We start from the raw sequence: 13,435 nt of genomic DNA, 5'->3' as shown, positions 1-13,435 counted from the left end.
GTACCATTCCTCACTCAATTCGTGATCCTGCCTTCGACTCTCGCCTCGGCAGCGCATTGCCTTTGATGAGTGCATACCCCCTCTCTGCGAACGTTCTTGTGTCAACAAGTTTGCATCTCTTTACGCAGGGCCTTGTTATTACTGTATTTTCGTGGCTATCTGTGCCTTCCTTTTCTTGTTTCCTAGACCTCGATTGTACTTCGAGCACGTTCTGTTGTGTGCTTTCGATCCGGCGCATGTATGCGTGGCGATCCACCAGCTAACGAGCGTCTCTCTTCTTCGTTCTCTCCCGTCTTCTCCGTGCCCATTTTTGTTCCAGGAAGGGGGTGGAGGAGCGCTTTTTTACCCTTGTTGTTGGCTGTCTTCTATTTTCACCGCATTCCACGCCCTCCTCTTTCTCTCTGGTGCGCTCTCTATCTCTGCCTGTGTCTGCTCATTATCAAGTGTGTGTGGGGGGAGATATATGGGTATATGTTTATAGTTTTTCCTCTCGTGTGTGTTTTCTCGCCTAGACTATCGCCGTTACATTTTGTATTTTTTTTTCGTTCAAGGCTGCGTTGTTGGTGTGCGTTCTCTCTCCTTCTGTGCCTGTGCCTGTGTGTCCCTTCCCTTCTTCGCTCCTCCCCCTGAGTTGGAGCTTCGGTACAGCCCGAGCTCTTTTCTCCCTCTTTCTCCGTGTGTGGATTTCTCCCCCTGCCCCCGGTTTTGTTGCGACACGGTCGCGCGTTGCGTTTTGCAACTGCAGCGACATTTGTTTTTTGTTTTCTCTCTCAGCTTTCTCGTTCAAAGGCGGTGTTTTCTCCTTTTCGTGCGGCGTGCGTTCTACTCTAGTGTGGGCTGCGCTGCTTGCCCCCGCGTCCCTTGCAGCGCTTCCATCCTCTCGCGCATTTGCTGCACTTCGGTTGTCTTGTGCACACCCTCGTATAGATTGGGTCTTCACTCAGATATGGCCGGATATGTTTTGCAAACGCCGTTCCCGGCGACTCGTCTGGCACCGCCTTCATCGCCGCTCGGGGCATCTGCTGCTCATCACAGTATTTTGCTGCGGCGACAAGCGCTGCGGCCCGTTTCAGCAGAGGAGGATGCTCGTCTTTTCGACGATTTGCCGATGCCGTGCTTCAGCGCTTCTCAGCACCGCACCGTGTCACCAACGAAGCATGATGCACGCAAGGCGGGACTGGAGGTCTCACGCGCGGTCTTCACGGATGCAAGTCTGCAGATGAGCCCAGGGACGGCCATCAACAACAGCGTACGCGTCTCGTCCCTGCGCTCGGGCTCGGCTGGGCTCGGGGAGTCGCTCCACGTGCCTCCGTTGTCTGCGTTTGAACACCCGGACGCGTGGCTGCGCGAGTACGCGTTTCTTCGGGCAAAGCTTAAGCGCCCGGCGGACTCGGTGACTGTGTATCATGACTACGCAGCCCCCCTCAACTCGCGAGCGACAATGCGCCATGCCTGCGTGGTGCACCCGCTCCCCGACCTGGAGAAGGTTCAGGAGGCGCTCCGTCGCCGTTTCCAGGCACACGCGCCAGCGACCTCGTACGACGTGTGCGAGCAGCAATGCGCTGCTGACAGCTGTGCTCCCACGGAGTGGGACGACGATGCGGTGTCCATGGCGGCGGCCCCGGAGACAGCTGACGCGGTGCGTGGCGCGCATCGGGAGCAGCGCAACGACATGTTTTTGCCACCGGCAACCTTGTGGTGCGTCGGTGGCTCGAGCTACGAGAACGAGATTGTCGTCCGCAACACCGTGACGGGCCAACGCCTACTCCGGATTCTTGATCCCAAAATGAGGGTTGCTGTCACGGCCCTGCAACACGCGCCGTTTCGCGGATTCATGAAGACGCACCAGCTGCACGTCCTCCCTGTGAGAGAGCCCCACGATGTGTTGCGACTAAAGGCGTCACAGCTTGTATTCACAGACTACATGTGGTGCGGCTTGCAGGATGGCAGTGTGCGACTGGTGCCTGCAAATCACCACCACATCCGCGCCTGCGGGGCATCGTCGCTGTTTTCCAAAGCCCCCTCCGCCGCCCTCGTATACGAACTGCCGCGCTACCAGGGCGGCGCCATTGTATCGATTGTTTGCAGCCCCTGCCATGACGCCGCGTGCGCCTTCGGCGACTCTCCAAAGTGGGGGCTGCCGAACCGGCTGAGCAACGCGATCCAGTGCATGACGGCGGTCCTCAGCGCCGGTGCCGATAGTGCCGCAGCTGCCGGGCAAGCTGACGGTGAGCCTGTGGATCCGGCCTCGCGTCAGCACCTCTCGCTGGTCTGCATTGCTGCGACGGATGCCAGCGTCGTTATCTGGGACGTTCGGCAGGTCTACGAGGCAGTGGCAACAGCTCAGCAGCAGCGGCAGGAGCAAAACGAGGGAACCCACATCAGCGGCGCATCGGTGTTCCGTCACGGCGCTGCAGGGCCGCTGACTGTCGGCGGTACCGCTACTTCTGGGACTCCCTTTTGCTTCGATGCATCTGCTTCGCTGTCCGGCGCGACGGGAGTGTCCAGCGACGTCATTACGTTCGACTGCTCCTCTCCTGTGCCCGGGCTGCAGAATATGCAGGTCCGGTCGAGCTGCACTCTAATACAGGTGAAGCCGCTGGCGAGGCTGAGCGGCGGCTTTGCTGGCCTCACGGCTCTCCGGTGGGTATCCTCGCTCGTCGTGGCAGGCGGCTGCGACGCAGCTGCGAGTCGCCATGCACGGATGGCGGCGCGAGACCCATGCACGGTGCCGTGCAGGGGGGAGGAAACGCCGCGCATCGAGCTTACCCAGACGAAGACGCGCTTTGACAAGCGCGAGGAGCAGCGCGGCGAGCTCGAGTTGACGGAGGAGGAGATGCAGGGGGTGGAGCGGGAGCTGGAGCACATGATGCCGCCGCTGGCTGCCGAGCCGGCGCAGTCGCTGCGCGTGAATCTGCTGGTGGCGTCGGACTGCATGGGCACCGTACACCTGTGGAACCTCGACGAGGAGCTGCATCGGTGCAGCGAGGTGAAGGAGAGCGCGCTTGGGTGGCCAGCCAGCTCAGGTGCTTTTTACTACTCCAGTTTGCGGTCGATGTCATCTCGCAGTGACGGCCGCTCGGCCGCGAGCCACGGAAGCGGTGCGTCGCAACCCACATCAGGGATATCCAACGCGAGCGCACGGCGCACCTCAGCGTCCAAGGGCCATGGCGGGACTCGCAGGTCGGACCGCGTTCCCAAGAGCCGCCGTGCGTGCAGAGGTCTTGGCCTAGCGGAGGCGCGCGAGAATCGTGCCCGCCTTTCCGAACTGCCCTCCAACAGGCCCACCTTGGGGCATAAGTCTGACGGCGAGGCCGCTACCATACACAAGAACCTGCAGCGACCCTCGATCGGCCGCAGCAGCACCGAGGAGCACGATTCGTCACAGTCGGCGCAGGGTCGGTCGCCTCAGCTCACTGCGGAGCGGGAAGGCGGGCGGCTGAGCGACGGCCACGGCACCTTGCCTGCCCTACCCGCCTCACACAAGTCTCTCGTGGCTCCCTCGGCAACGGTCCAGCAACACCCACCGCTGCACAACGCACTGCCGCCTAACCATCCATCATCGGCGAAGAACGCCGTTCCCGTGTCCGGCCCTGTAAAGGCAAAGAAGTTGAAGAAGAGCCGTAACCCTGTCCACGAGACGTCTGCTTCTATGTTCCGCTCTTCTCTGCAGAGCACCTCGCCGTCGCGCGGCTCTGCTCATCGGCCGAGTACTTCTCCATGCCGCCTTTCGGAGTCACGTCACCCCGCGCAGCCGCAAACCGGCATGCATTCCCGCGCCAGTGTGCAACGCGGCGCCTCTATCACGGCGAGGAATGCGTGCGGCACTGGCAGCGCCGGGCAGGACTTGCTGATGCCTACGCAGGCAGCCAAGTGCCAGATTCGATTTGGGCAGGGGGCGGCAGCGGCCATCGCCGACGTGGCGGTCGACCTGCCGCCGTGCATCCGCACAACATTGCGCCGCATCCCAAAGCCGTCCAACCGAGTTGCGTCGTGGCAGCATCGTCCCACAGAAGAGGAGGTGGACTCGCGGATTCTGGAGAATGAGTTTGAGGAGCTGACCGAAGAAAAGGCGCTCTTTTTCGCCTTCCAGCGGCTCGAGATGTACGTCGCTGTTGACGGTGCCATGTCGACGGTGCGCTGTGTCCCGCAGTGGCTACTGCCAGACGAGGACGAGCAAGAGCTGTTTCGGCAGCGGAACAGCGACGACTGGAGGGAAGCGGGTGGGGATCTGACTACGCAGGAGACGACAGGGGCGGCGGTACGAGGGTGGATGGCGGAGGCGGCGATGCCGGACCGTGTGAGCATGGGCGCCTTCGACCTGCACCTTCGCAAGCGCCTTCTCGACGTGCACGCACAGCCCATCACACAACTGTTTTTGGACCCGTGGCAAGGTCTGTTGTGGGTGGCGCGTGAGGACGGATTCGCGTCGATTTTCGCAACGCGCGACAAGAGCGTCGTCTCTCGTATGCCTCACCCGTCCGCGGACGCTCTTCTTGCCCCACCTTCAGCGCAGGAGTGGGCGAAGCTTCAGGAGCAGGCGTTGACGCGCAGCCACCCCAACGACGCGCGGGCGGCAAACGGCTTTGGGCTCGAGTGCCACAAGGAGTGCCGTGATCTCCCTCCGACCCACCTCACACAAGTCCTCCCAATCGCGGTTCGACGGCAGCGCGCACTGCTGCTGGGCTGTAGCGCTGCCGGCGGCTGTCATGACAGGAGATCGGATTGTCTGGCCGCGGCGACTGTCACAGAGTCACCAGGCCGATCGTGCCAGCGCACACTGGCGCTTGCAGAGTCAGTAGCGGCCCGTGATCCTCCCAAGTCATCGGCACTAAAACTGGTGCCGTCACTGTTTTGCAGCAGCGACACCACGAAGAGCAACAGCGGAGTTTTCAGCGCACCGCGGTCATGTGATGCGGTGGCCCTCGTTTGCGTGGATGGCCGGTCGGACATGAAGAATCTCGCAAAGTCACGAGAAGCCCAGCAGTGGCGGTGGCTGCGGCAGCTGCAGCTGTGCCGCGCCGAATCAGCTGCCGTGTGCCAAGCGCAGCGGCATCGCTACTACGCCCTGTGCGAGGCCATTGGCAGGAAAGCGGTGCACGTCATCCAGGAGCTGGGTCACTACGCCATCCAGTCCCGCCTTCGCACATACTTTCACCTGTGGAAGGATCATCTAGCGCTGTTTCATCACACGCACCTCATGCGGCGGCAGCGCACAGCGCGACTGGAACGCGAGCGCGCGTTGGCGCGTCGCTTGGAGTGCGCTCGCATGGCGCAGGTGCGTGGCGCGTACTATGCGCGGTGGCAGCGCCTTCTTGCTGGTCGGAAGTGCCGTCGTCAGGAGGAGGCGCTGACTCGGTTTGCGCGGGCTGCGGCGACAGTGTCGCATGGCCGTCGCACTAGCCGCGGCAGCTGCTGTCGTGGCCCCCTTCCCACCGCGGCGATGATGGGGCGTTTCCATCGCTTGTCAGCTTTACGGGCGTGCTGGAGGACGTGGCAGGCGTGGGCAGACACCAAAAGACTGCAGCGGCATCGCCACAAGGACCTGAATGCCCTGCAGGAGTACCCGCCGCCCCTCTCACGCACCCGCTCTCTCACGTCATTAGCGGCTTCTATGGCGACAACACCTCGCTGTGTTGTATCGGGACATCGTGGCTGCGCCGACGGCGTTGCAGCGGAAGGTACGACGGCGCCATTCCACTCGATTCACAGCGGCGGCGTCTACGTGCGCGCCGCGTCACTGTCGTCGCCTCAGGGGAGCGCCTACAGGCCAACTGCATCGGGCAGAGGTGCTGCGACTCCTCCGTCTGCTCGCACGCCGGGCCTGACCGAAGCTGTTCCGACCGCGCCCCCGCCGGCGCTGGAGGTTCTTCTCGCCGAGCTGCTACGTGCCCGCGTTTTCGTGTTCCACTTTAGCGATGCGCGCAGCTCGGCAACCAGTGTGCTGGACGAGTCGTGGAGTGTTATTCTGGAAAATGCCGAGTCTGGCGCTGAGACCGACGACGATGACGATCGCCGCTTCAGCGTGTTTCGCTTTGCGCTTCTGCCGCTGCTGCAGGGACTCATCTCCACGGCGGAAGAGGTGTTGCCGAACCTGTTCAACGAGTCTGTAGCGGAGGAAGTGCTGTCGATGCTGGTCGGCATCGTACTGGCAATGGACTACGTGACAGCGAACGCTGAGGGCACGTGGTGGACGCTGCGTGAAGCGGCTGTGCTGACAGGGTGCTCGGCTTTCGTTGACGGCACCGATCCGATGCGCAGCGCCTTTGACGCGTCCCTTCTGGTGCTGCGAGCATACGCGGTGCGCGCCTTCGCGTTAGACCCGGAGGCCGCTGAGGTGTTGCGCGGGCTGGCAAAAGGCAAGAAGGTGCTGGCGCAGTTTCTTGACTTCGCCATGGAACGGGCGGTGGCGAGACGGATGGAGCATCTCTAGGCTGCACTTCCTCACCCGACTGAAGAGGCGTAAGAGAAAACGAAGCGCTTGTGCTTATCTATGGGGCGCTGCGCGTCTTCGCCTTCACCCTTTTTCCTACTTATCGCACCGTGCATCTGCCACTTGTAGCGCGCCGCGGTGAACCTCTTCGATCTTGCACGCTTGCGCAAGCTGGCACGAGCACATGTGCGAGCGCCTGCTTTTTTATCTTGCGGCACGGTGGGACGACATTGCCCCGCTGCAGAGGTCGACCGTGTATGCTAAACGATGCCTCCCCGAGCTGTCACGTCTTGATAGGCGCTTCTTCTGCCTTGTTTCCTTTTTGCTTTTCTAGAGCGCCCCTTTTCTTTGAAGACGGGCGGACGTATGCGCTAGAGCGTCGAGGTTTGAATGTGTGTAGGGCGGGGGTGAGTGAGGGCAGCACTATCCGTGTTGACGCGAATGCCTCACGGATCAACGACGTCTCCTCGGAGCGGTGTCTCGGCTTCCGCCACTCGTTCCGTTCATGGGCTTTCTCTTCCCCCTTGTCTGCTTGTTGTAGTGAACTGCGTTGGTACCGACGTTTAGATCCCCGCTTGCGAAAGTTGTCCGAAGAAAGAGGCGGAGGGCATCGTTGAGAGCAAGAGGAACCTTTTTGTGCACGTGCGCGATGCTGTGAAGAAGGTTTGCCGACAGGTGAGCATGTGCTACTTTTCTCATGTGCGCCAAGTAGTGTTGGTACGAGGGCTAGGAAAACCGGGGCATGCACCCCTTCGGCTTTTGTTCTTGTGCGTATGTGGGCGGTCGCACGCCGAGAAGCTGCGGCCGAAGACTTGCGTGCACATTACGACCTCCTCTGGTCGGTTCTGAACGGCGTATCCTGCACCAGCGTGAGTGCTGAGAAATAAAGCGTCGTGTTTGTCTGCCCTGTCACGTCTTTTGTGCACTCCACTCCTCTTGTCGACTGTCCCCATCCTCCATTTTCGTTGTCTTTGCTTGTTCTCCTGCCTCTCGCATCGGCGCACTGCGGCTCATCTCGACTGGCGCCGCCGCTCCCTCTTCCTCTCTCCGCCGCAGCTGCGGTGCAGAAGGTGTGTCACGAGGGGAGATTCCATGAGGAAGCACGCACGTCAAGAAAAGGAGCCAAAAAGCACGTAGATGTATGATTATATTTTTGGATTATTTTTTTTTTAATTAGATACAACACCACACGACTGTCGTCAACGCACCATCCTTTACAGGCACACAAATCATTACCGGACGCGACGAAGTGTGCGCACGCCACCCAGCAAGACACGTGGAGCCGCCCATCTAACTAGCGATTGCATCCTGCGACTCTGCGTGCGCACCTTCTTGGACACGCTTGTAAGCCACACAGTAGCGCTTACCCGCTGTTCTGATTCTCCCTTTTTCCTTTGCGAGGAGGAACTCTTGGCGCGCTGCTTTTTTTGAGTGCCTCTCCCTGCCCGCCTACTTGGTTACACCGTCTGCCGTTCGTCCAACTAACCACCCCGCCCACCCTTGCTGTGTAGTTGGTGTCGGTTCGGATAAGTTTCGCTGTCTCCACAGCGCCGAGTCGCTGCCGGGTATATGTATACATATATATTCCTGCCTTCTTCCCACACTTTACCAGGAGATGAGCGCTACACAGTCAATGGCGGAAAGCGGGGTGAGCAGCCTCCAGCGCTCCGGCCTCAGCATCACCGTCGGCGACACGAAGTCTATTGTGCTAGCGTTGCAGGCGCTCCAGAGCAAGATTCGCTCTCTCGAGCAAGACCGTGACTTTCATCAAGATCAGTACGAGGTGGCACTTCAGGCCCACGAGCGTTACAAGCTGGACATGGAGCGCCAGATGGAGCAAGAGCGTGCGGCACACCGTAAGAGGGAGGCGGATCTGCTAGAGCTACTGCGCAGGGCGCGCGAAGAGCGAGCGCAGCTAGAGGACACCCTCAGCGGCAACAAGGAAGACCTCGGCGGCTTCCGGCGTGAGCTGGAGCAAATGATCGCCTCTGAAAAGGAGCTGGCGAGCCAGCGCGAGTCAAAGATAAACATGGAGGTGGCGAAGCTGCGTAGCGAAATCAAGGAGGAGCAGACGCACCGAGCTGCTCTGTTGGTGACTGTGGAAAAGCTGAAGGAGGAGCGTGAGGCAGCTTTGAAAACGAACGAGCAGCTTCGGATAGCCATGGACGGTTTACTCACTCGCTATGAGCAGCTGCAACGGCGCCGTCCGGCGCCTCAAGCGGTGCCGCGCCGGTATCCGAGCAGTGGTGTAAGCTGTGAGACACACTCGCGGGCAGCACCGGCCACTGGTGCGCACCCACGGCGGAGCGTTAGTGGCCGCACCCGCTCTCTCGGGTATGCACCGCCGCGCGAGCTGCAGCGGTCCGCATTGCCTGCACGTCAGCGCAAGGTGTCTCCTTCGCTGCACCACAACTACGAAGACCCAACATGTAACTCGATTCTCCGTGATGTGCGCATCGTCCCGGAGGAGGCCCCGCCGTGCGCCTACCCGTCAGCGAATTCATCCATGCATCACTCGCAGCAGGAAGCGGCGGAGACGACCGGAAAGGCGATCGCGGCTCGCAGCGGGCAAGGCCTGAGAGCACAGGCGACAGCTGCGCCGTCTCGATCTGGAAGGCCATCGCCTGCTCGCCGGCCCCCGGAGACTGGCGTGGCTGGCCCCTCAGCGCACCGCACGACGGCGATAGATGAGGTGGAGGCGCAACTCCGACAGGAGTTGGAGGAGCTGCAGCACCGCTACGATGATACGATCGAGCGCGGTTCGTCCGAAGAGGTGCCGCGTGAGGTGCTCGCAGCTGCACTACACCGTATTTCTGCCCTTTTGGAGCAAAAGAAGGAGCAGCTAAAGTTGCTCAAGGAGGCGCGGATGGAGCTGGAGGAGGCTGTGTCGTTCAGTGCGTCTAGAAGCACAAACACTAATTGGAGTATGAACGGTGGCGGCGGCGGCTCACCGTCAACGTTGGCGATGCAGGACAAGCACACACGCCGCGCTCTTCTCGTCAATGAGCTTCGCTCTCTCTTAGCTGAGGCCGCGAAAGGCGGCTGAGTGCAAGGCTGCTACTGAAAAGACCACCGTTGAGTTGCAGAGGCTCAGCTACCTCTGCCGGCGGTACACGCACCCGTACCACAGCGCAAGCAGCTGATCGAAATCGATTGCCCTGCCCTCATGCTCTTGAGAGCATACGAAGCATCGCCTTATTTTTTTCCGACACGACCATCTCTCTTGTTCAACATCCAGTTGATCGCCCCGTAGACGCTTCTGCGCAGCCTTTGCGTGTGCGCCAACGGTGCCGTTCCGAGAGTCGATGGAGCACTACCCCCTTGTTGTTGGTTCTCTGTGCCTCGAGCACCATTCGCGCACAACATGCCACACACAGTGAGAGAGAAAGAGCGAGCGCAGTGCAGTGCGTGTGTGGCGGATGCCCCTCACTCCCCTTCTTTTTTTTTCATTGCTTGCTTTGATTCGTCTCGTCCTTCTGCCACCATGGGCCTCCTCTGTGCCCCCCCCTCCCTCCCTCCCACACACACACACACGAGACTATGAGACATACACGCGGAGAAGTTCGCACAATACAAAACGCCTGCATAACGGTCTGGAGTGCACGGCGACTGTTTGTCCCCCCACCCCCACCCCGATTTTTTCTCTTCATCTACCGCCCCTTCGCTCCTGGACGATTGGGAAGCGATATGGGCTTCTTCGGGCTGCTGTTGCTTAGATGTCAGCACATCATCAGCGGACCGCGTGCCGAAAACGGCCGAGTGCAAGCGAAACACACTGGGGGACGTCGATAAAGAAAAGTAGCCGCGCGCTTCATTGGCCCTGTATGCGTTTCCTCGTGGAGGGTTTCTCTTTCGTCCCCTCTCTTCGGCATCTCCTCCGTTGCCGAGGCCGGCAGCGCAGACCGCGTGCATTATCACCGTCGAACGCCCTCTCTCCTACTCGGCCACGCGCACCCTCCGATGGCCACACCTGCTTTGCATCACCTCCGCCATGGCTCCGTCCTCCTCTTCGGATTCTACTCTCTCCCGTGTGTGTGCGTGACCTTCCGCCCCTGCGCGCGCACAAAACGGACACACGCGAACCACAAACGCAAGACTACAGAGCAGCATGCAATCATCATCTGGCGAAGAGTCCCACTTCGTTTCTTTCTTCTGAGGAGGCACCCGTGTGTGCGGCTGGACTTTCATCCGAGAACGGACAAGGTCGAAGATGCCGGCAGCGGTAAACGCTTGCTTGAGCGCTGCGGTACCCTGGCGAGGTGATGGCGTGGCCGTTCCGACACCCGCGGCGCAGTCAGGAGAGATGCAAGACCTGACTCTTGAGGAACTGAAAAGCTCCCTCTCCGACCTTGGCTACAATCCCTATGGGGACTTAGTGTACACGAGAAGCCACCTTGCCTCAAAGCATCTCCGTGCGCTGCCGGGGCTGCAGCGGTACGTTCACCTGCAAAGGCTCTGCGTCGATGACAACGGGCTCACGGAGCTCGATGCGGTGCGCTACATGCCACAGCTCGTGCATCTTCACGCACGTCACAACCGCCTCACCTCGGACGTATTTGTATCCCTTGCCGCGGCGGCCGCCGGATGCCTGGAGCAGCTACACCTGGACGACAACTGCATCACATCACTGGACGGGTTGGAAACGCTTCCCTTCCTGCTCGACTTTACGTGCTGCCGTAACCGGGTACAGCATCTCCCTGCGCGCTGCCTCGCCGCTGCTGAGCGACTCAGGCACTTTTCCTTGAGCGACAATGCACTCAAAACGGTCGATATCAATGCCTTCGCGGCGACGCGACCGCTGCGGGTGTTGGACCTGAGTAACAACTTGCTGTCGAGCATAGATTTCCTCTACTCTGTCGCACCGCAGATCGAAAAGGTGAACATCGCCAACAATCACGTGCGCCACTTGAGCGCCGCCCTGAAGCAGTTGCCCTGCTTAACAGTGCTCGACGTTGGAGGGAACGAGCTGTCGGGGCTGAAGGAGCTGAGGGTCCTGCGCTGCCTCGAGGCTTTGCGCACCCTGACGTTTGCGGGCAACAGGGCTCTGGAGCAGCTGTCACATCACGCAGCGGGAGAGGGCGGGCGACTGGGTGACCCGCTGGCGACGACGGTGCAGGGAACCGAGTACGATGCAGAGGTGGTCATGAGTGATGGGGAGGACAACGGAGGGTCACTCTGCTATGGCGGCGGCAGTGGCGGGTTCAATGCCGCAACTCGCACCACCGCAGCAACCACTGGCGTTGCGTCTGCGGAAGTGGTCGCGACAGAAGGCGACGGCGCTCCCGACACGAGCAGCACCCTGTGCTCCAGTGCTTCCGCCATCAGCAAGGGGACCAGAAACGCGGACGATGCAGCAGGTGACCGCAGAGCCGGCACAAAAACGATTACGGGGTGGAAGTCCTCGCACTCATCGCCGGCGCGGGTAACAACACCGACTACCGCCGCCTACGTGGACCTTGCTGCCTCCGAGACGAATGCCTTCGTTCATTCAGTTGGCAGTGCGAGGCGTGACGCCGTGCTCGATGTGCGCGTGCACCACCAAAAGGAGGTTCTGGCGCTCCCGCAGCAGGAGCAGGTGTATCTGTGGACACTGTCAGTGCTGCCCCAGCTGACGGAGATGAACGGCCGCCTTACACGCCCGGAGGAGGTGGCGAAGGCAGTTTTTCTTTTTCGCGCCGACACTACGAAGCAGGAGCCTGAAAAAGGAGTGTTCACGGAATGACGGCAGATCTTCTTCCGCAGGTGAGGCATAGCACGTGCCTTGTGTGGTTGCAAGATTTGGTGAGGTCACAGCGTTTTCGCATCGTTCTGCCGGGAAGAGTGAAGGCACTTGTACTTAGCTCACGGCGTGTTGCCGTTGCCGGTTCGATAACGGCACCAACAACAGCAGACGTCGTCGGCGTCTCGACCTCCACCTGTTCGCCTGTACTCCTTTCCACCTTGCTATGCCGGTCGCTCATGTCTGTCCAGCCGCGCGCCTGCGCACGACGCGCAAACTTGTACAAATACGCATGTATCCTAGACGATTTCCTTGCTGCATTCCTTGTGCTCCTGCCGCAGGCACACGAGAAAGAGGGAAAAAAGAGGGCCGTGCCGGTGGAGTCTCTCTGTCTCCTCCTCTTCCTCGTCTCGTGTCCAGAAGAACACTTACTCAGATTTCCAGATACACTCCTTTGTGGCGTGACCGTGTCTTTGGATATTTTCTGCAAAAAGAGGAAGCGGCTGCTCCTCTCCTGTGCCGAAGGGGAGGACCGTCTCTTCGCACCACCGAACCGCACGACTACGGCTATCCGTGGTTCTGCCTCTGTCTCTCTCTACTTCTCCACCCTTTTCTTCATCCTTTCTGTCCCTACCGCTTTCCCACAGTGATGGCGGCCACCTCACTGCGGTATTAGGGACCCGTACCCACACCCTGCGCAAAAGCCAGGAACCTGAAGCCTGCCCTCCTCAGGCACGGCTGCAGATACTTGATGTCGGCAGACAGGGCTGCGCGGGCGCTGCGCCGAAGACACTAGCGGTGATCATCATGAAGTTTGAAGCCGCTCCCTCCGAATTTCGTCGACGGTTCCGCAAACAGTCACGTATCCGTCCCGGTCAGAGGCGCGCGTTCTCACGATAGGGAATGGAATGCGCGTGCACTCAGAGACTCATGGCTACCCCCTCCCCCTCCCCCCTTCGTTCCATCTGCCACGGCAGAGGCGGGCGAGCCTGCCAGACACGCCGCCGACGCATGGCACCGATGGAAACGCCAGATGAAGACGGCGAGGCCATACCCCCTTCCCCACGGCCCGACCCGAGAAGGCCGTCGTGAAACAGGCCCCGGGGTGCGGGGATGCGGGGACTGCGCGGGCGCGCTGCCACGCACCGCTGGGGCGCGGCGCCCCGGTGGTGGGCAGGGCAAGGGCGGCGTTCGACAGGAAACGGCGCGAGGAGGCGCCGCACGGGACAGCGCCAAAGCGGGCACGCGTGGCGTCATAGGCGGCATCGTCTCCATCCGGCGGG

The 13,435-nt window shown here is 60.8% G+C and overlaps 3 protein-coding genes across 3 annotated transcripts; all 3 read left to right on the top strand.

The window, feature by feature from the left end:
* Positions 1 to 946: 946 nt before the first annotated feature.
* LDBPK_361640 (hypothetical protein, conserved) lies at positions 947 to 6,433 on the top strand (the record flags this gene model as incomplete). The annotated part of the gene is made up of 1 exon (XM_003865231.1): positions 947 to 6,433. One exon carries the CDS (start codon positions 947 to 949, stop codon positions 6,431 to 6,433), a length of 5,487 nt encoding a protein of 1,828 aa, XP_003865279.1.
* A 1,615-nt stretch (positions 6,434 to 8,048) lies between these two features.
* LDBPK_361630 (hypothetical protein, conserved) lies at positions 8,049 to 9,479 on the top strand (the record flags this gene model as incomplete). Its single annotated transcript, XM_003865230.1, has 1 exon — positions 8,049 to 9,479. One exon carries the CDS (start codon positions 8,049 to 8,051, stop codon positions 9,477 to 9,479), a length of 1,431 nt encoding a protein of 476 aa, XP_003865278.1.
* A 1,164-nt stretch (positions 9,480 to 10,643) lies between these two features.
* LDBPK_361620 (hypothetical protein, conserved) lies at positions 10,644 to 12,155 on the top strand (the record flags this gene model as incomplete). Its single annotated transcript, XM_003865229.1, has 1 exon — positions 10,644 to 12,155. One exon carries the CDS (start codon positions 10,644 to 10,646, stop codon positions 12,153 to 12,155), a length of 1,512 nt encoding a protein of 503 aa, XP_003865277.1.
* Positions 12,156 to 13,435: the final 1,280 nt, after the last annotated feature.

The sequence above is a fragment of the Leishmania donovani genome, chromosome 36 (genome assembly GCF_000227135.1).
Source record: "Leishmania donovani BPK282A1 complete genome, chromosome 36".
Classification (NCBI taxonomy): Eukaryota; Euglenozoa; class Kinetoplastea; order Trypanosomatida; family Trypanosomatidae; genus Leishmania; species Leishmania donovani.
This window is presented reverse-complemented; position numbering and strand designations above follow the sequence as displayed.